Source organism: Alligator sinensis, unplaced genomic scaffold (assembly GCF_000455745.1).
Source record: "Alligator sinensis unplaced genomic scaffold, ASM45574v1 scaffold366_1, whole genome shotgun sequence".
Lineage (NCBI taxonomy): Eukaryota > Metazoa > Chordata > Crocodylia > Alligatoridae > Alligator > Alligator sinensis.
The window spans coordinates 2995802-3020002 of record NW_005841851.1 but is presented as its reverse complement, the minus strand read 5'-3'; the positions used below and the strand labels follow the sequence as shown (position 1 = coordinate 3020002).

At 42.7% G+C, this 24201-nt stretch overlaps 1 protein-coding gene across 4 annotated transcripts in view; it reads right to left on the bottom strand.

Moving 5' to 3' along the window:
• Window positions 1-24033, bottom strand: part of SKI (SKI proto-oncogene) — a 137831-nt gene extending 113798 nt beyond the window's left edge. For all 4 annotated transcript variants that reach the window (XM_006016198.3, XM_014523282.2, XM_006016199.3 and 1 more), the window contains exon 1: window positions 22774-24033. In XM_006016198.3, coding sequence (XP_006016260.1) covers window positions 22774-23685 — 912 coding nt within the window. In that variant the 5' untranslated portion in view covers window positions 23686-24033. The remainder of the gene's footprint in view (window positions 1-22773) is intronic.
• Between the last annotated feature and the right edge of the window lie 168 nt (window positions 24034-24201).

Below are 24201 nucleotides of genomic sequence, written 5' to 3'. Positions count from 1 at the left end.
GAAAGGAAGAAATAAAAAAAGATTGATTTTTAAAAAACCCCCCCCCCCCCCCCCACACACACACACACACGGTGTAAATTAGCATCATTTAGTAGAAGTCACCAGATTCACACCAGCTGAGAATCGGAAACACACTGCAAATTGTGTGCTCAGTCACATTCCTGTAGCCGTAACTGGGTCCGGTGTTCAGTTTTAGGAGGCAAACAGTGACAGTAATAATAACCTTAGACTTCCATAGCACCCTCCCTCCCGCTCCAAAACAATCCACCAGATGTTGCGTAAACCCTGCTGGGTCGTTTTTGGTACGGGAAGAAACAACTTCATCTCAAGCCAGATCACTTAGACTGGCGCAGAATGGAAAGGCTGAATTCTATTAAACCACTGATGAAGGCAACTCCTCCTTTCTGGGCGTGGAGGTGTCCTTACAGGACAGAGGGCAGGGAACAGCACCGCGCTTTATTGCTGTACATGCGGGCATTGCCTTGGGAGAGGTGTGCGACTGCTGGGTCTGTCATCACGTCTCCACTGGCTGCGTCTGTGCCCTTTTCACAACCTTGCTCGCACACTGGCTCAACGGGCAGGTTACTATCAGGTCACCCCTAGATCGCCTTTCCCACTTGGCAGACCCACAGCAGACAGGGAAGCTATCTGTGAGCTCTTTCATCATGAGGGCCCAACCTGGCAGGGTCCTGGTGGGTCTTGACATTGCTGGAGTACCTGGGCTCATTTTAAGTTGGTGTAGATGCCACATAACCAGTAAGGCACAGCCTGAATTCACTGGGAGTATTGGCTCTGTCAAGGCTGTAGGGCTCAGAAAAGTTCCTCCTGAAAGAAAGCATACCTCAGGCACATCAAAGGCAAATGCTAAGTCTGTTTTAAAAAAAACTTGTCTCGAGTGGGCGATGTTATTGCAGCTTATGGGCATTCTGTCTTCTCTCATCAGAGATCTGGCTTGCTAATTTATGGGCAGAGTGGGAAAGGCAGAGGGAAACAGACAGACACAGAATATTTAAAGCAGGCCTGAGAATGGAGACAAAGCCCCCCTTTCACCTCCCGCTGTTATTTACCATCTGGGCTCTTGAAAAGGGGGTGATGGGTGGGTGCGTGACAAGTTTGGGAAGGGGCAGGATATTTAGTATTTCTTGTGTGAGGAGGTCATGTGTCAGCACCTTCGCAGCACATGGGAACACAACCTTGTAGCAGGCTCAACAAAAGGGCTGCCCTGGCTGAGCCGGGAAGAAATTCTGTGAATGGAGGTCCTGGCACCAGGACAGCAGCCAGCTCCGAATAAGGGACTGCTTTGCAAAAAAAAAAAGAAAAAAAAAAAAAGTCACACAAGGCTTAGAGAAACATCCTCCAGAATCGTGAATACTAAAACACCCACTTGGGGAGCACAGTAACATGTTGAAAGCACACTGCTCGGCATAGATTAAAAACTATGTCAAACTGGGAAAAAAAATCCTTATCCACTCTTACTAACAATGCCTTGGATCATTAGAATTGAAAAGTTTTTTAAAGCTAAATTAAATTTCTCATCTACTTTGCTTATCCCTCATTTAGCTTGGAAAACAAAATAGCTAGTCCCTTGCACATTAGTTTCCAATCACTTTCACTTTCTGGTTCCCCTACTTTGTGTTTAGGTTGTGAAGTCAATAGGGAATTATTTTAAATATGAGGCATTAGAAGTGGGAACGGAAAACCATTTTGTATTGCAGTCTTTTCTTTCAACTTCCTATTGTTCTTAATACAGAAAAGACTGACATCTCCAAAATAGGAACCTGCTTCTAAATGTCATTTATTTTTCTTATACAATTTTATTTTACAGAAGCAATCTTGCTCCCAAACACACATGCGGAAAATAAAGAGTTCAGGTTTGAGAAAGTTTCTCTTCCATTTTCCCCTGCCTTTATTCCTCAAAGGATTCTTAATAGTGTGCATTCTTTCCCACATTTGGTGCTACTGTAAATCTTTTAACAGGATCCCTTAGTCAAATGACATGATGGAATACTGAATGTGAGCATCCTTGCCTTTTGCCCAGACTGGCTGTCTGCTGAGTAGTGTGTTTCTAACAATGCTACTACTGTAGACATTACTCTGTGCATTTGTTAAATTATTTAAAATCTATACTCTATGAGATGCACAGATGTGAGACTCAGTCACTAGAACTAATGCGGTAGTTTTTTATCCATGTCTCTCAAACTCTCAGTTGGTGGAAACCACTTCTTCCAATCTAAAAGCTTTAAATTGAGGATGTCTCTACTGTACCATCAACTGTACAGTAAAGTTAATGGAGGCTTGCGTGTTGTGGAAGAGAAATGAGCATAATTTCTAGCTGTGCTGACGGAAAGTTAAAAGGGCTAAACTGGAGTCTAAAGAAACTCCTCTTTAAGCTGTCACTGTAGCGCACACTATAAATCTGAGACACTAAACAGCAAACAAAAACTGTATCCTTGCTGTTCCACAGCCTTTTCTTTACATGTATAGATACACATGCGCACGCACGCACACACACATCCATGGTTGGGAAATAGCTTTACTACAACCAATAAGCGCTATTAGAAACTGCACATTGTTGTGATGAACAAAGACTTATTTTGCTTCACCATGAACGGGTTCAAAGCTCCTTGTGGGTCAATCCTGCTGGGAGAGGCCAAAGCAGTGGGATGCTCCCTTCCAAGGCCATGACACCTACCGTCCAAGTTGTTAATGAAACAACATAACACTGACTTTGCGCCTAGGCACCAGTTTGCCTGGGCAATACCTGCTCAGCACCCCACTTCTACTTAGACTACATATAACACCATTACTAGATACTCTTTCTCCCACTCTCCAAATACCTCCCTTCGTAGCTTCTGTAACCCCATACTGGTGCTGGCTCATCATAATGAGAATGGGACTCTTTAATTCACCATAGGGTTGCTGCCTGTGCTCTACAGTTATCCTGATGGGGAGTGAGTGAGCTTCATGTTTCCTTAATGGGAGACCTGCATATACATATTTTCCAAACCCTTAGCCCCCCTGCACTCATCACCTGACTGGTACCTGGAGAGAGTTCTCAGGAGGCAGCTTTTTCTCTGAACTTTGCATGAAACACTACCTGTAATATAATACACATGGGAGGCCAGGGGGAAGTGCTTTGATTGGAACAATATCTTCTGTATCACACAGTGTGGCAGAACTGCAGCGTTCAATCCTGCAGCAAGCAGACGGGGAGGGAGATCAGCAGAACTGGTGCAATGCATAAAATTAGTAAGGCTCTGACCTGAGGTCACTATGGCCATGAAGAACTGGTAAAGAAACTTTGCTTGGCAATTCAGCTCTGGCTTTGATAAATCTTTGCTTCTTATAGAACAACACTCAAGTATACTTTGCAGGTGAAAATGGGTGTAATGCCATTAAAACCAACAGAATTGCACCTAAGCACATCAATAGACTTTGGCCCATAATTTAAGTGCTTTGATTTTGCTGTAATTTAGGAATCTTTGCATCGTTATGCAAATCCATATTCTTCCTATAGGGTTTTTTTAGAAGTTTTGGTCTCTCATTTCACAAGTCGTCATTCTTCAACATAAGCCTACAAGAGTGTCGGCTTGCCTTCCACACACAGACCAGAAACAGCTCACCATGGGACACAGCCCAATGACTCGACAACAGCTTAAGAGCAAGCTCAGGTTGTTAAACACATAAATGGGAGTTGGATCTATTAGGTGCTATTAATGTTTCTGTCACTGACTCTATTAATGGTTCTGTCACTGACTCATTGTGTGGTTCTCACTGACATTTTACAGATGTGCTATATACTCCATTCCTCAAATAAAGAGACAGTTATGAATATGATCCTAAGCATTGACTGTACACACTGAAGGTTTCTGTAGTATTTCTGGCTCTACTGATTTATGTATTGCAATTGCATACGACTCCACACATTGGTAATGGTCCATCAATAAAGTATCACTTTTCTACAAAAACTTAAAAATTATGGATTGGTTTGGATTCTGCTCTCACCACAGATCTGTTTTAACTTCACTGACTATAATCAAGGGGAGGGGTGGGGTGGAGGGGGGGGCATTATTTTTTCCTAGTTACTTAGGGGGAGGCTGAATGGGAAACACCAGCTCCTGAGTTCAAAAGCTATCTAAAGTCTCCTTCAACATTAAAAAAAAGTATTCTAAACAACCAACTATGGCCATAAACACTTCAAAAAGGCTCAGCTTTAAAAGTTAGGTACTTTTCATTAGGAGGAGGACTGAAAAAGGGACTGAAAAGAAGGTGGAATTATATAGTTTCCCTTCCACTCAAACAAATTAATTGAAAATGTGAAAAGGGAAACCCCTTCTCTCCTCCAATGACAATTTTTCAGCCTGAAGCAAATTGAAACAGATAGGTTATAAACTGTTCCAGAAAAGGAGATAGGGAGGGTGTTTCTAATGAAAAAGGCAACTACAGAGAGCTGCCGGCACCACTTTAATGAATACTTGAACTTCAAATGATCTGAAAAATAGTCTTGTGGATACAGACATCAGAGCCCCTGAGTTCAGCATACCCACAAGAAGAGCTGATATGTTTGAGTGATGAGCCTGCTAACTAACCCTAGCATCTTCAAAAACAACCCCCACCCCCCATATATCAGTTTTGCTCAAAAAAGGTTAGAAGCTGGTTTATGTACACTCCTGGGGTTTATTCATAGTTGGTGAGCCCTTTGGGGCTTCTACGGAACAAAAATTAAGCCAAGATACGATGCTGATACTGCTCTTTCTGTAAGGGTAAAGGTGGATCATTGTGTTGTTTCCGATATTCTGGATACCACTGTAATTACGTGCTGTGGGAAGCCAAGACAATAATAAAATGACTTCTGTTCTGGAGGGCCAATTCTGCCTTCACATAGACATGCATAGTTCCTATGGACTTGGAGCTGAAGACAGCATTTGGCAGAAAAGTTATAATAGCTTGAGGATGTCTTGTGGTCAAGTCACAGGACTCGTCAGGACTCCTGGGTGCCCACAGCTCTACCATTGACTCAGATACATGTCTTGGGGCAAGACACTTCAGGTCCGGATGCTTCACTGAATGGACTCCACAAGCTAAATACGCCAGTGTTTGCAATAAATACACTTCGAGATCCTTGGGCTGGAAGTACGAAAGAAAACATATCACTGGGGTAAAATATAAAAGGGTGGGGATGGGGGGGAAGCAAATGATTCATGTGCAGCCTGGAGTGTTTCCTACCACAACGGTGGTGAGCACGTGGCTTGCCCCCCTTTTAGTTTATACTGAGTAGAGTTGTTTGTTGTTTTGATAGGCAATCCAGATAACAGGCAATGGCAGCAATGCTTCTGTTTGTTCCTCCCTTATACTTTATGTGGACAGGATGCTTATTTAGGTTAATTGTGTTTCATGTTTTATTTCATTTCTGCCAAGAATCCTAAGGGTTTCTGAATAGGGGTGCCTAAGAAAGCAAAAGTAACCAGGATGTACCACCGCGCAGCTCTCGGGTCAGCAAAAGCCATTTTCAGTTCCTTACAGGAGAGAACCCCCTCGCCCATTGATACAGACACAGCCCCATGAGCACACTGGGAGGACCGCTGGGCTCCAGCGTGAGGCTCTGCCCCTACCGTATGGTGCTGCCTGCCTGTAATATTAAGATACTCAGGACTCAGGCCTGCTCTGCAAAGGGAATTCCATTAAATGACACCGAGTTCCAGTAAAATATATACTTCCTAATATTGCAAAATAAACCTTTCCTTTAGTCTGAATTCTCATGGAATCAGGCCCCGAGTTTCCGAAACAGCCCCAACTTTAAAATAAATAATACAACAAATACAGGGCATGAATCTCACTTTAAGTGTGAATCACCCTTGAAGCCAATGCAGCTATGTTCTGTAAACCCACAGAGCAGGGAGAAGGTCTTTTAAAACTGGAACACAATGACTCTCAAGGCCACTGAGAACTTTAAGCATTTAACTTCTTTGTTTGATGGCCCTGTTTAAGGACTATTGTTCAAAGGGGAGGCAGATTAAGGTGGTGAACTCACTTCTTTGTGCCCTTTCCTCTCCCCACCTCAGTCTTCTAATAAGTCATGGACAGGGTCACCTTCCTGTGTCCCAAGATAAAAATGGGTGCTATGCTAATGTCAATGTCACCCAGTAAATCAGATAGTTGAAGCCGCCCTCAGAGCACCACAAAACAGAGCAGAGTCACTCTCATACGCTCTCTCATGCCAAAAAAAGAAAGTCAGGTCAGGGAACCTGAGCCAAGTCTCAAACTCCAGGAAGTTTTGCACCGAATGCAAGAGGCTTGTCTGCACTTTTTTTTTTTTTCCATGGCAGCTGCACTATTGCCACACCATTACAAACCCCTAGACTAGGCAGGCGTCACATGGGTAAAAAGCAATGTGCACAGGTGCAGCTTACTACATTTTAACTTCTACACCTAACCTGCACTTTGCACAGCCCTGCCACCATAGGAGAGTTACATATGTGCAGCGACAAGAGAAAAAAACCCCCAAAAGGAACCCAAACCCTACTACACTCAATACAGACAAGCCTAAATTAATTAAAAAAAAAAAAAAAAGGTAAGGAAATGTAATAAATGTTTTAATCGGAGGCAATTAACACAGCTTTACCTTGTCTCCACAGCTTTGAAAAGAGCTTTGTACAAGGAGACAAAAAAAGCGTGAAGGTCAGACACATTGGGTGATGCTCACAGTATTTAAGAATGTTACAAAAAAAAAAAAAATCACAGTTTTGATAGTTCTGTGGGGAAAAAAAACTTAGCAAATTTACAACAAAAACTGTCAAGTAATTAAGGCAAGGCTCTTCACACATGAACTTCAACTGCTAATTAAAACCCCCTTGCTTAATTGACTTCATTTGCATATCATTCAACTCAGAATATGAATGGTTTTGGCAGTACACAAGCCCCTCCCTAGATAGAGGAAGACTGCAGGTAAAATAAACTGAAAGTCCTGGGCAGCACCAGCAGAAGGAACTAAAAGTTTCAGCCTGAATTCTTAGCTATTTGTTTTGCTGTACATGTTTGGGTCACTATACCTGGGAACCGCTTCAAAAGCATCCTCCAGCCCAAAAACAATACCCTGGGACAAAGCAGCAGAAACCATAAATGGCAGCACAATCAGAACTCGTGGTAGAGGTGATATCTTTTAGTAGACCAACTAAATTTTTGCCAAAAAAAAGAAAAAATTGCAAAAAATAAACAGATGCACCCACGCACGTGGGCATTCCAACTTCCCACTATGCTCACTACCCCACGCACACAGCTCCAGCTATTCTTGGACAAACGGTTATTTTTTAAGAGAATCAGCTCCTGTACACTAACATTTAAGCTTCCGGATGATGGGTGAAGAGTCAGTCCCAGTTCTTCTTTTGCACTAAACTTATAGGGGAATGTAAGGGTCAATTTGGAGAAGTGCTATCAAGAACATTTTCTGCTAGTTATCAAGGGGAAAAATCTAGAGATCTACCAGAGCTTGCACATGTAAGACCCACTGGCTGCGGCATTGACATTTATGAACAAACTGGCCAAAGCCTCTTGGACAGGAGTGCATCAAATTCACTCAGAGAAGTTCTGTGGGCTAGTGGTCTCCAAACTTCACTGACTCATGGGAACCATCACACTTTGCTCTCCCTGCCTACATTAGCTTTTAAATTTTTTAATTCCTCGTGGTGACAAAAACTCAGAGGAGCTCATGGGACCACCGGACGAGAGCACTAAGTCGGGACCATTAACTCTTATACAACACAGAGGAACAAAGGAATTTACCCCCGGAGTGATTTTTTCAGGCTGACTGCAGACTCAGTCAGACATCACCATGTTGGTTAATCTCTGTTCACATTTCAAAGGTTATTGCTGCAGACAAGAGGATTGTAAATTAACTTTTATATTTAAATGAAAGCTGAGATCCTGGATGTGTCATGCAAACCACCTAAATAGAGTATGCCAGCCTGATTTTTGACAGGTTTTTTCCATCTCCATGTGCTGTGATTTTGTGACAGAGATACTTTGAGATTGCAACATGGTTGTTATTATTATATTACATTATTCTCCAAACTCTGTCAGTTCTGGACCTATGAAACGGTAGCAAAGCATGCTAAAAGCTGCATAGAAGACATCAGTTTTATTTATCACAGCCAAAAGGATTAAAGCTATGGTACCAATTCAACCCTTAAACTGCTACAAATCGGTAGCAACTCCCTTGAAGTTGGTGGGGTTGCAGTATTATGAAAACCAATACAAAGTGAGATCACATTAAAGCTCTGTAAATCCCAACTCTCCTGAAAAACATATTTAGCAATCTAAATGAATTGTATCCTTTAATCATTGCCTCCCGCAAATACAGTTTCTTACATCAGCAACACAAAAGCACACGCATTAAATCAAAAAGAACACCAATAAATCCCTGCAGAATTAAGGACTGGAGGCTGGAGTGTGCAGAACTTGTATCACAACCAACACAAGCAGCTGCCATTAGACCCTAAAGCCCCCCAAACTCTCAAATCAAACTGTAATACATATGATGCTGATGCCATCATCCACATGTTTGTAATTGTATTGTTTTCAATGCACTTACACTAGTATTAGCAAGAATGACAGCTAGGCCCTCATATTTGCATCTCTACTGACAACGGTGACTGGGAATAGTAAAAATTATTTTGATGCACTTCTGCTACACAAGGGTTTCACAGGGAAAAATAGGATATGAATAGTGACTCCTCTGTAGTCATTATTTTGGTCTGTTTAACCAGGCAACTCTCATATCTTATGCTCCTTTCTGAAGTTTCCTGCCAACCTAATGTGAAGAAATGATGACTGCCTAGTAACATTTGGTTATTCCCTGAACTTCCAAATGTTATGGAAAACTGTCCCTATCCATCTTCAAGAAGAAATCACTGATGCAAGAAAAATTGCACACAGTGTCTTTCCTCTGGCTGGTACAGATCTTACACATCTGTGGCATTACACTGGGTTTCCATTAGTGCAAATTAAGTTCCAAAGGAAGACTGCCATCTCTCTCTCCTCCACCCCACCCTCCCCTTAAGTGCAACTGCTCATCAGGCCTGATTCTTCTCCAGTTGGGAGTAACTTCTATGGCAGTCAAGAAGAATTTACACAGTGGTAAGACTGATGTAACTACAAGGAGAATCATTCATTTTTTCCAGTCTAGAAAGCAAGAATATTTTACATAAAGATTTTTCATTGAGCTCCCAACTAGGTTTTGGAAACCAGTGACAAAATCTAATGTTCCATTCCACTCATGGGTATTCAGAATTGTGAGGGGATCCCCCCGTCCTTATTAACTAAAGGGATGCTGCATCCTTTATCTCATTTTTAAAAGCTGCCATAAGACTCTGAAACATTAATAATCTCCCAAACAAAGCCAGCAGCTGCTCTGCTAGCCTGTGACACCGATGGTTTTGTTGAAAGCTTTTTTTTTGGTTCAGTGTGTTCTGCATATGAAACAGGACATTCCCCCCCTCTCCACCCCCATCCTCTCCTAATCCAACAGGGACTTCACTTCCTCCCCCTCAAACAAGCAGCTCATTCAGCAAAAGGGAAATCCCAAGATGCACTAGGGCAGAGAGGCTACAGAAGGAGCTTGAAAAAAAAATGAAAAAAGAAAGTTGAGTGTGTGTCCAAATGAGCAGGAAGATCAGCAACTGAGCTTGTAATTGCAACCTTGCTTCTACAAACTAGTAATTTAGGATGGAGAGCTGCGATGTCGATCTTTCAAAAAGTTTTCCAAGGAGGCCTGTTCTCTTCCTACAGCAATAGCCCACAAAAGAGATAATCCAGCAGCAGTCGTCTGCTGCCAAAACAGAATCAGACAGCCAGTTTGGATCATCCTCTGCATGATTACTGAGCTAAATTCCGCAGGGTAAATCTAGGGTAACTCCACTGTTATGCTGGAAATATGACATCACCACCAGCAGAATCCAACCTCCGCGAGCTACATGAAAAACTGGGAAACAGTGCTATTTTATTTTATTTTTTGCAACCCTCCCTTTCTTATTTTTAAATTTACATGAAAACAGGGTCTGCCCTGCTCCATATTTTATCTCCAGAGAACCTAATGCTGGCTTTGTGACATCACAATTGTCTCCACAGCAACTAATTGTGATGTCACAGAGGATTTAGATTTCAGATGGGGGAATAAGCTAGCAGAGAAGAGAGGGAGCTAGAGAGAGAGCCTCTAAGCAACAAAGGAGCTGTTTTCATGCAAATGTCTGAGAGAAGAAGGGTTAGCAGGTCTGGTATGATGAGGATCAGCTGCTCCTTATGGACAGCATAAAGGCATAATATAAATCTTAAAACAATTGCACGAATTCTGTCCTTAGTCATCAGTGTAAGTCCCCTGAAATTAAATGTTACTGCAACATAAAACTGCATCAATAATTGCCTTCACGAGTGAATAAAGGCCTTACCCTGCTCATAGGCAGACAAGGTCAGCTACAACCAACACCCCTTAAACTGCTCATATTGCTCATTTTTAGAAACAATTTTTTTTATAGATAAGTGATTTAATTTTCACACAAAATCCTACTCTTAAACTGGAGTAATTCCACTGAAGCCAAGTGGAGTTATTCCATATTGCTAACAGCAATATAAAAAGTAATTTAACCCTTAAATTACAAACCAATGCAGAAAAAAAATGGCCAAATGTAGAAAAATGGCCAAATGTAGAAAAATGACCAACGGTTACTTCACCCAACTCCATTAATTTACAGGGGGTAAAATTATTTTTAATCTGTATTCCAGATTTACACCAGCCTAACAGACAGAATTCTATCCAGTGTTAGTTTCCCTGAATTAAAGCAAAGCACTAGACCCGATTCTGTCATGTATAGGAGGGCTGATTCAATGCAAACTGAAGCTTTTTCCATGGACCTGAACCTTAGCAGTTATATAGCTGCAAAACTCCAGTGATGTCAATAGTCATTCTTGCTATACTAAGCTGCAAGTAAACACTAAATGAAGACCCTCAGGATTTGGCTCAGTGGAAATTAGGCCATGTAAAGTACCAATCTTTGTATAGAATAAGGCCTGAAAGGCAAAAACCAACCCACACCCCAAATCTTTTTCATTTATAACTCCATACACTGATAAACATCGCCAGTATGATTCAGAGTCCAGCTCTCTCCTACTGTCCGATTCAGTGTGCTCTGTATCATCATGGGAAAGATTTTAAACATCTTTATCTGAGTAACAGAAAATTAAACGCATTAAATTAAAGAGAAGCATGAAAATGTGTACTAATACAAATGCCAGAACTAACTTATTTCTAAAAATTAATTCAACTCTTTCCTTTCTTAGCTGCAGGACATTTACTGCCACTCCTATATTCCACCCAAACAAAAGACGAAAGGGATGACTCAAAGCAACTTGAATTTCAAGCTAAAGCCACAAAGCACCGAACTCTTGATCTTTAATATTAAACAGGTGTGCAGATGCCATTCATTCAAGCCTCATCTGGGCTTGCTTCTTTTTAACTTGCAAAAGTCCCAAACTACTTTAAGACACAAGGGCAAATTCAGTGATGACGTAAATGGTGATGTAAGTTACATGTCAGGTGTAAGTGAACATAACTTCATGTTACCAAACCCAAGCAAAAATCTTGAGTCAGACTCTTAAAATCACAATTAGCTTAAAAATTGTGCTTAAAAAACTATTTTAATTGTATTTTTTATATTTGCCTATGGGTCTTTGAGCCTTTACTTGGGCTGCATTTTCACATCTTATGTATGCATGGGGGCTTGAAATTCACCCCAAAAGTGATGCATTCAAGATTTGAACATACCTGTGAAACTCTAGGACCTGAAGACTTAAAAAAGAAAAAAAAAAAAAGAACAACCTAGATGAGTGGCATGCCCTTTATCCTTGGCAAACTACCCAATGCAAACGGTGCAAGTTGCACAATTTTACCAGTTGCACCCATGCAAAACACTGTCTACTGCTGAATCTGGCCCAGAGATCTCCAAGGAAAATATGCCCACTTACATGCTCAGTTTTAGTTAATTATTTTTCACTGTTTTTGCAACAAACTGAATTGCCAAGGCAGAAGGTAGACAAAAAGCCAAGCACAACCAAAAGCTGATATAGGAGTACAAGGGATTACTGTATGGTATGTTTCCTATTAGTGAAGGAGAACAATGGAATATCAATAATGGACCTGAGACTGCAATGCCTACTCCAGTAGTTTCCAGCTTTTTTAAACTTGAGGCACCCCTCAGAAAAAGCCAGCTCTTTACTTTCACTCTTTTTTGACTATGGAAAAATAGAGCAATTCTTCTATTGCAAAGAATGCAAAAAGACCTAGCAGGTCAGAATGTTTTTAACACTATGAATTTCTATGTGAAAATTCTGGTTTTATCTTGTGAACTACATACACACACTCAAGCAGCGATTATAACATTACATGGCACCCCACAGCACCCTTGAAAGGATCTCAGTACACCCTGGTTAAGAATCAGTGGTATACTCCCCCTGCACTGGATTTTTCCCTTAGGCCTGATCTGCACCTTTGCAAATGCATGTATTTCCCTGGAATTACTGTAATTCATGTCAGTATGAATGAAAGGACTATACTATTTGGCTTCATTCATGGAGAGTGCCACTGAAATATGGTGTCAGGAATCACATCCTGAGTGTTGGACATTTTTTAAATTGTAGTCTACATCATACCACTATATTTGAACATAATTTTGTCAACAAAGAATACAAGACTCTTCTCATATACATTAAAGGGACAAACTATGGCCTAAGTAACATCAGTATAAGCCTGGAATAACTCCCACATACTCAGAGATTGAAATCAGAGCAGAATACAGACAAATTGCTCTGCTTTTCTAGCCTACTGATTAAAGTTTTGATTTTAAGGATTTTTTAATTTTATTTCAGGTATAAACTAGATGCAGCCATGTTACATAGCTTACTTAATTATGAAAAGCTGAATAATCTTGGGTTTTATTTTTTTTAAGATACCTGTCAAATAAAAACACAAGAACAGTATAACAGAACTATAACTTCCAGAGTTGTCTCTTTTTGTAAAGAGGAATCAATGGTTTGCAATGTATGCTGCAGCAATCACTGTTTCTAGTGAGCAGAAGGATCACTGTGCAATCTATACATTTTAATGTTCAACAAAATTAATTTAGTTAACTAGAAGTACGTTGCAAAAGCATCTGCAAGTTTTATATATGTGATTCAAGCAGCCAAGCATTCCCAAGATGCAAAGTAAGTGAATTTTAATAAACGGCTAGAGAAAACAGCTACTAAGGATCCCAATCCTGCAATCTGACCTGTGTGGGCAGATCATGATGCCTGTGTGGAGTCTAGCTGTAGCTGCTGGGATTCTGCACGGGCACTGGGGGCCACCTCCACAGATCAGATTGCCAGACTGGGGGCTGAAGGAACTAGGCAAGGAAACAGTGTTGAGCTATCCTCAGAGTAGACCAAAAAAAGGTATTTTTGTTTTTTGAAGTTTGATCAATATAGTTCATTGTTGGAGGTTTTCTTCCCTGGCTGTATTTCAGCGCCAAGGTTTGTAGTGCAATGAAAATGCACAAGAAAGTTCTCTCTAATGGTTGAGAATCAATACAAATACTATTGAGAAATATCTGAAGGCCCTTTCATTAAATGCATATACAGTGTGGGAAGTCTCAGCCATTCTTGTCTTCTAACAGCAGCAGTGAGAGCAACTTCTCAGAAGATCCCAAACTTCTGAAAAAAAATTACTTATCTCCTTATTTTCAAGGCAGTACTGGAGCATGCAACAGCTATACAGATAAGTTGTTAGCCTTTAAAAAAGCATCCAGTCACATGTCCATCCTCATACACCCAACTGTAGAATCAGGGCCCACATTAGACATGTTGCAATGAGATCCTGGGGAGCAGGAAGGTAGAAGGGTGCAAGGAAGGATGCAGGTTACAACAGTGAGAAGACATGGAACAGTTTTCCCTCACAGCCCCAACAGATGTTGTCCCATTAAAAGAGTCAAATAAATCATCCTCTGTATTGCAAATCAGAACTCTCCCCCCCCGCCCCCCCATCCATCCATCCATCCATCCACACACACACACACAGCTTTCTAAATACACTTCAGTTTAAACTTGCTTAATTCTCCCAGTGGAGAAATCATCCTGAATTTATGTAATCCTTAGAAAGAAAGATATTATTACAGACTGTGACAACAGCACTGCCACTGAGAGGCTGAGCTGGCACCTCCCTACAGCAGACACACACACACACACACACACACACACACACACACACACACACACACACACACACACACACACACTCTCTCTCTCATACTGGGAAGAGTAGCCACCACCAGGACTCAAGAAAGACTCCAGCTCCCACAGCAACTGATCTATAATTGAGCTAAAGGGGTCGCTCCCCCGCGCCAGCCAGAAAAGTCTGTTATACTTAACCCAGACTTCCTAACACTTGATATCCTGTCTGCTATTTCAATGCCCTTACTCAACGTCTCAGACGGACATTACACAAACTGGCTGGTGAACAGGGGTTGAGAAACCAAGAAGCAATCCAAGTCAATGACCTTATTCTTTAAAACCATACCACTGAATGAACAGAGGCTCAAGAACAAAGGCACAGAGGTGCAAGTCTTCCCCATGCACCACAAAAATCCTCCATGGGACAAAATGACAACACAAAACAATATGCTATAAACCTCCTCCTACCTCCCCACAAACCAGCAATTCTGCCTGCACTAAAGGAGCTGGTATCTCACACTCAAAAGTAGAAGAAACACCAGCAAAATAATAAAATACATGGCATTTTCTACAAATCATGTGCAAAGGTAACAGCACATAAATCAATAAACACCAAGGCCAGAGGCTGGGTTATTGATTAGCTCATTTGCTGTTTACTCTGAGTCTAGGGAATGATTCTGCATCTCTTACTTATAAATATAATCAGTATGTGCATATACATTTCCATTGACTTTAATAGCACTTCTGGGATGAGTAAAGACTATTCAGTGTGAGTAAAGATTGCAGGATCAGGTCCTAATTTAGCAGGAAAATGTGATGATACAGCTTGTTGGATTCTTTTAATACTACATCCTCAGCTTGGAAAAACCCAATTAAAAGCAATAGCAGCCAACTATAGATGGAGCCAACGATAAGAGCTTCACGCATGAGAATTCCCACTGGCTTCGACAGGAGTTCCATTCACCGAGCCTGGCAGGACTGGGGCCTAAATTTGTATCAATCTGTGTTTTTGTTATCTCATCCAAGTGAAAGTCAAAGCAACACAATTAGCTTGGTACTAGGGGCCAAAATCCATGAGCTAGCATGTTTCCCCAATAGTAAAAAACACACACTTTCAAAGAATGACGACTATATTTGAAGCTGTCTGTGTTCAAGTTTTTGGTACTTACATATACACTAGAAATGATGATTAATCTTTACCCCATCTTTAGAGATATTTTCTAGGCTGTGCTAAACCGTTATATGACAACAACAAAAACCTAGTCATCTACCAGTGATCCTAAGGCTCAGACCTATGTGTGGGTACAGTCCTTGCCATCTGAGGACAAGGGGACTACTCAGAGCAGTAGGCACTATCCCTGAGGTCAGTGCTTTCAGGAACAGACCTTTCATGAATATCTGAAACTAAAACCCAATTAAATCCCAAAGCAGACAGACTAAAACAATAACACATCTCCAGTTTCCACCCTTCGCTATAACATACCAGGGGAAATTCAGACCAACTCCATGGACTTCAGTGAAACTACTCTAGACTGACACCAGTTTAATCTGGCTCAGAGCTGTCCCTCTGTCTCAAGCACACACTATATTATTGCCAGGAAAGTACAGGAAAGAGTTTGATACAACTACAAAATGTCTGTGGTTTGTGGGCTTCAGTTATTTTGTCTGCTGCTGGCCTGAGTGAGAACTGCAGAAATAGCCCCAAAGCCTGCATTCAAACTAACCTTCTGTGCCATTCCCTTACCTAAATGTTTGATCTGTAATCAGAGTTTGAATCTCTAGAGGTGTCCGGAGAAAGGGTAAGGTGACGCTCTCAATCCTCACAGTGCAATCATAGTTGCCCATGGTGAATTCAATGCACTTCAACAATAATTTTCCAAGGTAAAATAACGCAGTATCAACTCAATCCTGTTATTTTCGAATCTCTTTGTAGATGGAAGACCATTGTGCAGACTGCAGCCTGGAGCCACGGAATGGAATGCAAAGGTCTGGCATACAAAGACACTGATATTTACTGCCCAGATTCAGAAAGTAATAATATTAATTAAAAAAAAGTCAGATTTCATTTAATATAGTTTAGTTTACTATTAACAAACATAATGAGATTCATATGAAGGTAAACTAAACATCTTAAGCTATTAAATTTTAGATGCTTTCTTTATATGGAGGTCAATTTGATTTATGAGCCTTACCCAGCCAATCAGCTAAAATAGATTAGTTCTATTGATTGCTAGTATTCCATAACTAGACTAGACCTGGGACTCAGTGTAAATCACCAGTGTTTATACTTTAACTATTTTCCTTTTCCAAGAGCAGAGACACAAAATTCCAGGGCTAGATCATTTGCTACTTTCCTTGAATATGAGAAAGAAATAGTCTTAAGGAGTACTGAATGGTACCTTTCAAGATGCATTTCTCTGACCTATACAGCTGGCTTGGCTAAGTCCCACCATTAAATACTTTTGTCATGTTGGAAATACTACTATATATGTGTATATTTTGTTATTGTTATTATAGGCCCTCTCAATGCTAGAATCAAGATGATACTAATCAGAATCAAGATGATGCTAATCAAACTATCTTTGAAGAAACTTCCCGCCAGCAGGATTTAAATATGGATTCTCTAACTAGAGTATGGATTTTTTTTCTGAAGGACTAAGCTACGGCTCAATACTCTTGCCAAAACTAGATTTAGCTTAAAATTTCCCACTGTTTTAACAATGGAGAGAGGTGTAGTATAGATATGGTATGGTGCAAGTGGCTGCCAGCATTTTAACCATGGTGCTGTCTAGACATGCTCTGAGCAGCTTCATAGAAATGCTTGCAGATAGTTACAGAACGCTTTTATTGTGTTGATCTAAATACAAGTCGCAAGAGACAAAAACATGCCCTCACTGGTCAGGGAGCTCAGGCTAGCACCCTGCTATCAATAACTGTGTTCAAATTCTGGGGAATGGATCAGCTGTTAGATTGCTGCAACACAGGTAAGATCAAACTGCTCGTGTCCCCAAAATATGCTACAGCTTTGGACAGACATAAGTCCCAAATCTACGAGCCACAGAAGTGACAGGGCAGTAAGGAAGAGCAGGCGCAGAAGGGAGAAGATAGTTGCAATTTTCTGTAGGGCTGAACCAATTTATGACAACTGAGAACAAAAGTTGGCTCAAAATCACCAGATACGTATTTTTTTCTTTCACGCTCACGCATGCACGCACACACACAATGCTCCACTTCTTACTTCTTAATCTGCAACATCTGTAAATCAGTTTTCACTTCTGGGCGAAAAAATGCTGATGTCTGCTTAAATGCTGACATCTCCACAAATACACAGGATTCTGCTTTAAGATTAGCATCATTTTTGCAACTTAGCTTCTGAGTTCTAAAATGATTTCAAACTTACTGGTAAGCTGTTGCTCCAAGACATTTGTTTTCTACTATAGTTTCCATCTTGGCTTTTATTAATTTTTTTCTAATAGGTGATAAAATAAACCACCCCAATGCCACATAATCATAGTAACATAACCCTTTGGCAGGCAAAAGTCCCTAATGACTTCTGATTTAGCCCACTGTATACCAATAGTGGAGAGGTAGCCAGTGCCACTGTGCAGAATCAGAGGGTCTGTACTGCTGAGCAATGAAGATGATCCAGAGAAAACTGGGTTCTGTCCCTGCTGCTGCAACGTTCCAGGTGGACAGTGTGCTACGCAGCGACAGCTGTGAAATATGTAAATGGCCATATCCATCTTACAATGTCACTCAGTGCTGCAGTATTTCACTATGAATAATTTCTGTTCTTTCATTTGGCTGCACACTTGACCTGGCTAAACCTTGTTCTGTGAAGAAAGCTACATGTTGTGGTAGTTCTAGCTTAGGAGGAATTGTGAAATAGTAGGAGGCCCTGTGCGCTCATTTGTGTGTCAGAATCCACAGTGCTCCTGCCACCTTACAACGAGCTACTTCATAAAAATGTTGAGGCCTGAGCCCTGGAAACACTGCAGTGCAGGTGTGCGTGCATACACACACAAGAATTCTCCTTTATCCTCTTAGTCTGACTATACTCGGTTGCGTTAAAACTGTAGGGATATGAAATAGGAGGAGGAAATGTTAAAGTATGCTCAGACTGCATGCAGATCAATGACCCACAGAACCCTGTCCTAGGAGAGGGGCAGGATCCCATACTGCTCTACTAGATACAGCCTACTTACCGACCAAGCCCTACAACCCCTTTGTGAGTGCTTAGCAGCTCAGTCTTTACAAAGGGACACTGGCAGCCAGAAAGCAGATATTGCCCCACCATGTGAGAGTACAAGCAAAGCAACAAAGGAGAAAGAGAGAGGGCATGTCTACACGTGTTTTTACAGGCGCCTAAACTTAATGTGCATTAAGGCAATTTAGGCATGTGTCTACACATGCATGCGCTAAGGTGCATTAATGTGGTGTGTAGACCAACTTGGGACTAAAGGTAGTCCCAAGTCACTTGACACAGCGCATCTACACGTGTTAAGGCGCTTTAGCTATTTGTGCCTAAATTTGCTACCTGCTTTTACAGGTATCAAATTTAGGCAAAAATAGCCTAAAATCACCATTTTTAAGGCACATTAAGTGTGCACACATGTAGATGCACACCCTTAACACACCTTAGAAATGGCTAATGTGTCTTAAATTGGCACGTGTAGATGCGCCCAGAGAGAAGACAAGCCTTGCCTATCCTGGCAAAGGACAATCATAACACACCAGCTGCGCGGGCCTACCAAAGCAAGCCATGGGAAATTTGGTGCCATTTTTCCAGTCCAGAAATACTTTAATTATTTATGTTTTAAATCGCAGGAAAGTACCTAGAACTCAAAGGCTGTGCTTTGAGATGCTCTATTCCAGACAGAGTGGATGGGTTGAAAAGGCAAGAAAACTTAACAGAAAAAAGAAAGAGGAGAGCGGGGCCTACACATAAAACCAATGCCTACAGAAGACAACCAAGAACTAACTGGAAAGAAAGAGAAGCAAGGCTGAGACTGGGAGAGCAGGTGAGAAAAGATGCAGGACTACTAGATCAAAGATTACAGAGATAAAAAAAGGAATAAAACTAAAAGCAAAAAGAAGTAAGAGTAGCCACCAAGACTTCTTAAGAGAGTCCCTCCACACCTGCTCCGCTGGTCTGCAGAACATAAAGCTCCCTCCACTCTGGCTTTAACTGTCTCCTACATGGAGCTGGCACCTACAGCGCAGAGCTAGACTAGAATCACTTTGGGAAGTAGCAACACCACAAACAACACACAACAGCACCAGCAAAAGACCTAAGTATTGAGGACTTCCCTGGAATAGCAATATACAGTGGGGATGCAAATATACCCAAAAACTGTACTTTGTAGCAGTACAGTGAAAGCACCCCTACGTGCAACAGAAACCATGCTGACAAATGCAAAATATTTCTGGTACAACTGCATCTACAAGAGAGGCACCTGCAAGTACAGTCGTGTTGGTCAGGGATCACACCTCTTCACACTCCTAAGTGATGCAGCTATGCTAGCTAGAGTGTATACCTGGCAACATAAACTACACAGTCCTAACAACAGAACAGCACAACACCCAGCCACCCCGCACAAACAAATGTGCAAACAAGATCATATATATGAACAAACAGACACATAATGAAACTGAGACAAAGTAATAGCAACAAAATTGAAGATACATGGTACAAAGAGCATAAATAACATGGGCACACAAACATAGACATGCACTTTTATATGAGAACTCATGCAACAGCAACAAAAGGACACACATTTGCACCTTCACCCTACAAGTGCCACCACACGCAGCCAACGCAGAAACAGTGACAAGCAAAAACACCCAGAACTAGACACAGGATCATCCTTTCATTTTCTCAATGGGCAATGTAAAATTTACTACATTAGTTGCCTCTGGCTGCAGTCTAGCAGCCCTAGAGCCAGACTGAATCTCTCCATAATTATCTGCAAATGCTGCTACACCACAAATGACCTTAGCATATGACATCCAGTTGGCTACATCTGATGGAAAAAGGTTGGAAAAAAAGGAAGCATAAGTGAGCAAAGGCAATTCCAAAATTGTGCTTGTACTGACAGGTAAATGGATTGTTGACAAGGCCTCTTAATGATTATACTGTATTTTATACGGGAGCCCTGAAGCCAACTCAAAAGCCTTGAAATTTAGCCCAGTTTTGCACAGGAACTAAAATAAATCATTTCCCCTGTAGCACTTAATCATCAAAAGACCCATGAGACACTTTGGTCTCTTCCCCTCCCCCCTCCACTCCCAATAACCCCCAAAACCACCAAATGCCCTCCAAGACCCTGAAAATCCCAGATAGTAATTAACCTGTTTTACTAACATTTTCCAAAAGAGCCACCAATTTTGGGTTTTATGCCGCCGCTTTCAGGCACCCAGCTTGAGCCATCTTGAACCTGCCTTGTCAGAGGAGCTGTGCACTTTCAGTTCTTGCTGACTTTGTCTGGCACCGAGGGTGCTCAGTACATTCTGGGAAAATAAAGCTCATTTGGGGAGGGGATCTCAAGATGAATACCCAAAAAAGTCAAGAGCTTCCCAAATTCAGAAGCCAGTTCTGGAAAATGGCTCTTCCACAGCTCGACTTATAGGTGCTGGATGCTACTAAAACCAGGAAATAGCATCATAAAAAAACCCTGTAAGATAAAACAAATGCATAACCCTTGCAATATTTAAAGGGAACTGAACTGCGGTGCAAGGGGATCAACAAACATGGGACAGATTCCAATAATATCAGAACACCCCTTTCAGGGTGTGAAAGAAAAAATGTCTTGCTCTCATTTCCCAAGGAGGAAGAAGTGCTCTGAAAGGGATGCATTATTACAGCAAGCAAACTCCACCACCTCTTGGTCCCTTCCCTCCCCACACACATGTACAGACATCACCATGCCATCTTAGCACATGATTAACGGAGGACAGGCAAGCCATTAAAAACACATCCACCTCCAACTATGGAGATAATGTGGCTCATTATAGTTTAGCCCTGCCACAATGGCTCTGACACTCCAGCTGTGGGAAAAGTGGGGGGATGAGTGGGAGACAATTATGGAAACTGGGACTAGAAAGAGGGTGTCTATTCATGGTTTAAAAATAAGTTAGAGGCAATAAAATCAAGGAATTGGGCCTCCCTAGGTTAGCTTACTATAGGTAATATCCAGGTATCTAAAAAAACCTAGATATTTTTAAAGAAAAAAAAAAAGTGTGTGTGTGTTTAAATGAACCTTTAGAAAGTTAAAGAGAGTAAATCCATGACCAGCAAAATCGCTGTTGCTTCTTGAGAATGGAGAGCTTGCTCCCAGCTCCGTCCATCCTGGCCCCTCCAACTCCAGCAAGGAAAGCTTTCAAAGATCCCTTCAGTTTTACTTGACAGAGTATTGGGTAGAAGGAGTTAAAAACAAAAGCCAAGACAAGTCGGGGGGGGGGCTGTTTGTTAAAAAAAAAAAAAAAGAGAGAGAGAGAGCACAGGGCGTCTTACTCATCCCACAGCCAATTACACCATCGCCAGCCAGACATCCTGGTGTCTGTGAGCTAGTTCTCAGGGCCCTTGTAGCATTGCTGCCCATTGATTAGGACTGGTGCCAGGTGCCAAGGCAGCCTTCCACCCACACACTGGGGATGCTGAGATGTACAGGCTGCTCAGCCTGAAAAAAGCCACCGGAAAAAAAAAAGTGCTCTAGCTGTGTGGATGGGCAGACTCAACCCGGATGGCATACCTTGGAGGCTGCTGCTGCAGCTGACTCGAGACAGATCCATTCACTGACTGTCTACATAATCCAATACACAAAAGCCAGTCTGGTGGCAGGAGCCAGGCACCACTGTGCCAGAGTCTTATCCATTCACATACCACGCACTACTAGTATACTCATTTATCATCAGGGTTTTTCTATGCAACCTTATAAGCAGCTACTTTTAGTCCAAATATATGCAGAGATAATTTAGCCCCTGTTCCCAGAGCTATTCAATTAAGAGGGTTTTATGTATTTGTCCACAAGTCTGTTCCTTTTACTTCATGTGCATCTTCCTTGCCCTGACCTCCCCCACTTTCAGCCTCTGATGCCAATGTCCTGCCACCACTTTCATTCCCTGTTACAGTCAGGAGGAGGGGGTAAGAGTTTGCAAGGACCACAGGATCGGCCCCTAAATCATAGACAAAAATTAATCTGTTTTTAAATTAAACCTAAAGCCTCTAACAAGAAGAAAACCAATTTCAGCTTGCAGCTAAAAAAAAAAAAAAAAGTGCTCTCTTTAAATGCTTCTCCCCCACCTTAACACACAGCGTGATTTTCCAGCATGACAGACTGCTGCATGGCTTTAACAGCAGCTCTGGTGCCCTGGACTTTTCCATCTCAGTGCAAGTCTGAAATCGCAGTCTGGCTCCCCCTGGCCCCCCTCATCTCTCGGTCTTAAAATAAAAAACTGGGGGAAAAACCACCAAACAACCCCCCCCCCACACACACACACACAAACACACGCACACTTACTTACCCTGGGTGCTTTTCTCTTGTATTTGTTGTTGTAGTCAAATTTCTCTTTCATTTCATCCAAGAGCTGGCCCAGTCTAACTTTCTCCTCTTTCCCAGTGTAATCCTGGCTGAGGAGGATATAGGACCTCCAGTTGGCCGAGTCAAAGCCCCAGTGGCAAGTCCTGTTCTCCAGGGACTTGTGAGAGTGGACCACAAATTTGTGCGGTGGGTACATGAGCCTGCAGTCCAAGCACTGGATGCAGGCTGCGCTGGGGTTGCTGTAAAGCTCCGGCACCAGGAGTCCCTTGCACTTCCCGAAGCACTCGTGGTACACCTTGAAGCTCTTGTCCGTGTACTCCAGCTCGATGGTGCTGGAGAACTCCTTCTTGCAGTGCGGCGGGTAGGTGCCCCCGTAGAGCAGGGCATTGCACAGCCGCTCCGCGTCGGTTTTGGTGATGAGCCCGCAGGAGGGGGCAGAGAAGGGCAGGATGCCCATGACTTTGAGGATCTCCAGCTGGTCAGCCGTGCACCTGGAGCAGTAAATGTGCAGCTCGTCACACACCGAGTTGATCTGCTGCAGGGAAAAGTCCCTGAGCACCGAGTTCAGGATCTGGGGCAAGCAAAGCCGCTTCTCTCCCCCCACCACGAAGCAGGAGATGGTCTCCCCTTCCAGGATGGTCTCGCACCTCTCCGTGGACCTATCTGAGGGCATGAAGAAGGGGCCTGGCATCACCGGGGGAGGCTGGATGGGGGGCAGATGCAGGACGGGCTCCGCCGGGTCCTTGCCATTGTCCTTCTTGTACATCTCCTGGGCCCATCGTGCCGAGAAAGCAGCAGGGCCACCCAGGGAGCTCATAGAGCTCAGATGAAACTGTTCCAAGGTTTTCTGCAGTCCTGGATGAGGCTGGAAGCTGCTTCTACTTACAGTCTCCATTTTTAGTTTCTATTCCCAAAACAAAACAAAACAAAACAACAACAAAAAAGCCCCGCTGATCTTCCACCCTGGTAGCAATCCACTGAACGGATTAAAGGGGAAAAAAACCCCAAAAACCCAACCCCCGCTTCTTTCTCTCCTTCCCTGCCCTGCTCCGGCAATCCACTCGCGAGGGGGAAATCCTCGTGTGCTGCTGCTCTTTTCTCGGCTCGTGCCCGCTCACAGCCCCCACGGCTCCCGGGCTGCCCCGGCGCGGCGGAGAGTGCGGCCGGCAGAGGTCTTCATGCAGCCCCGCCGCCCCGCGCCCGCCTCAGATCCGCCCCGGCGGCGGCCGCTCTGCCGCGCGCCGCCGCCAGGGAGGGGGGGCAGCGGGAGGAAGCGAGCTCGGTCCGTAGACGGGCAGGCAGGGAGGGAGGGAAAGCGTGCGGATAAAATGAAAAGGCCGAATTTCTTGCCCTTCGGAAACGCAGCGGGGCCGCGGGCGGGCGGGCGGGCGAGCTCCCCGGGCTGGGCGTG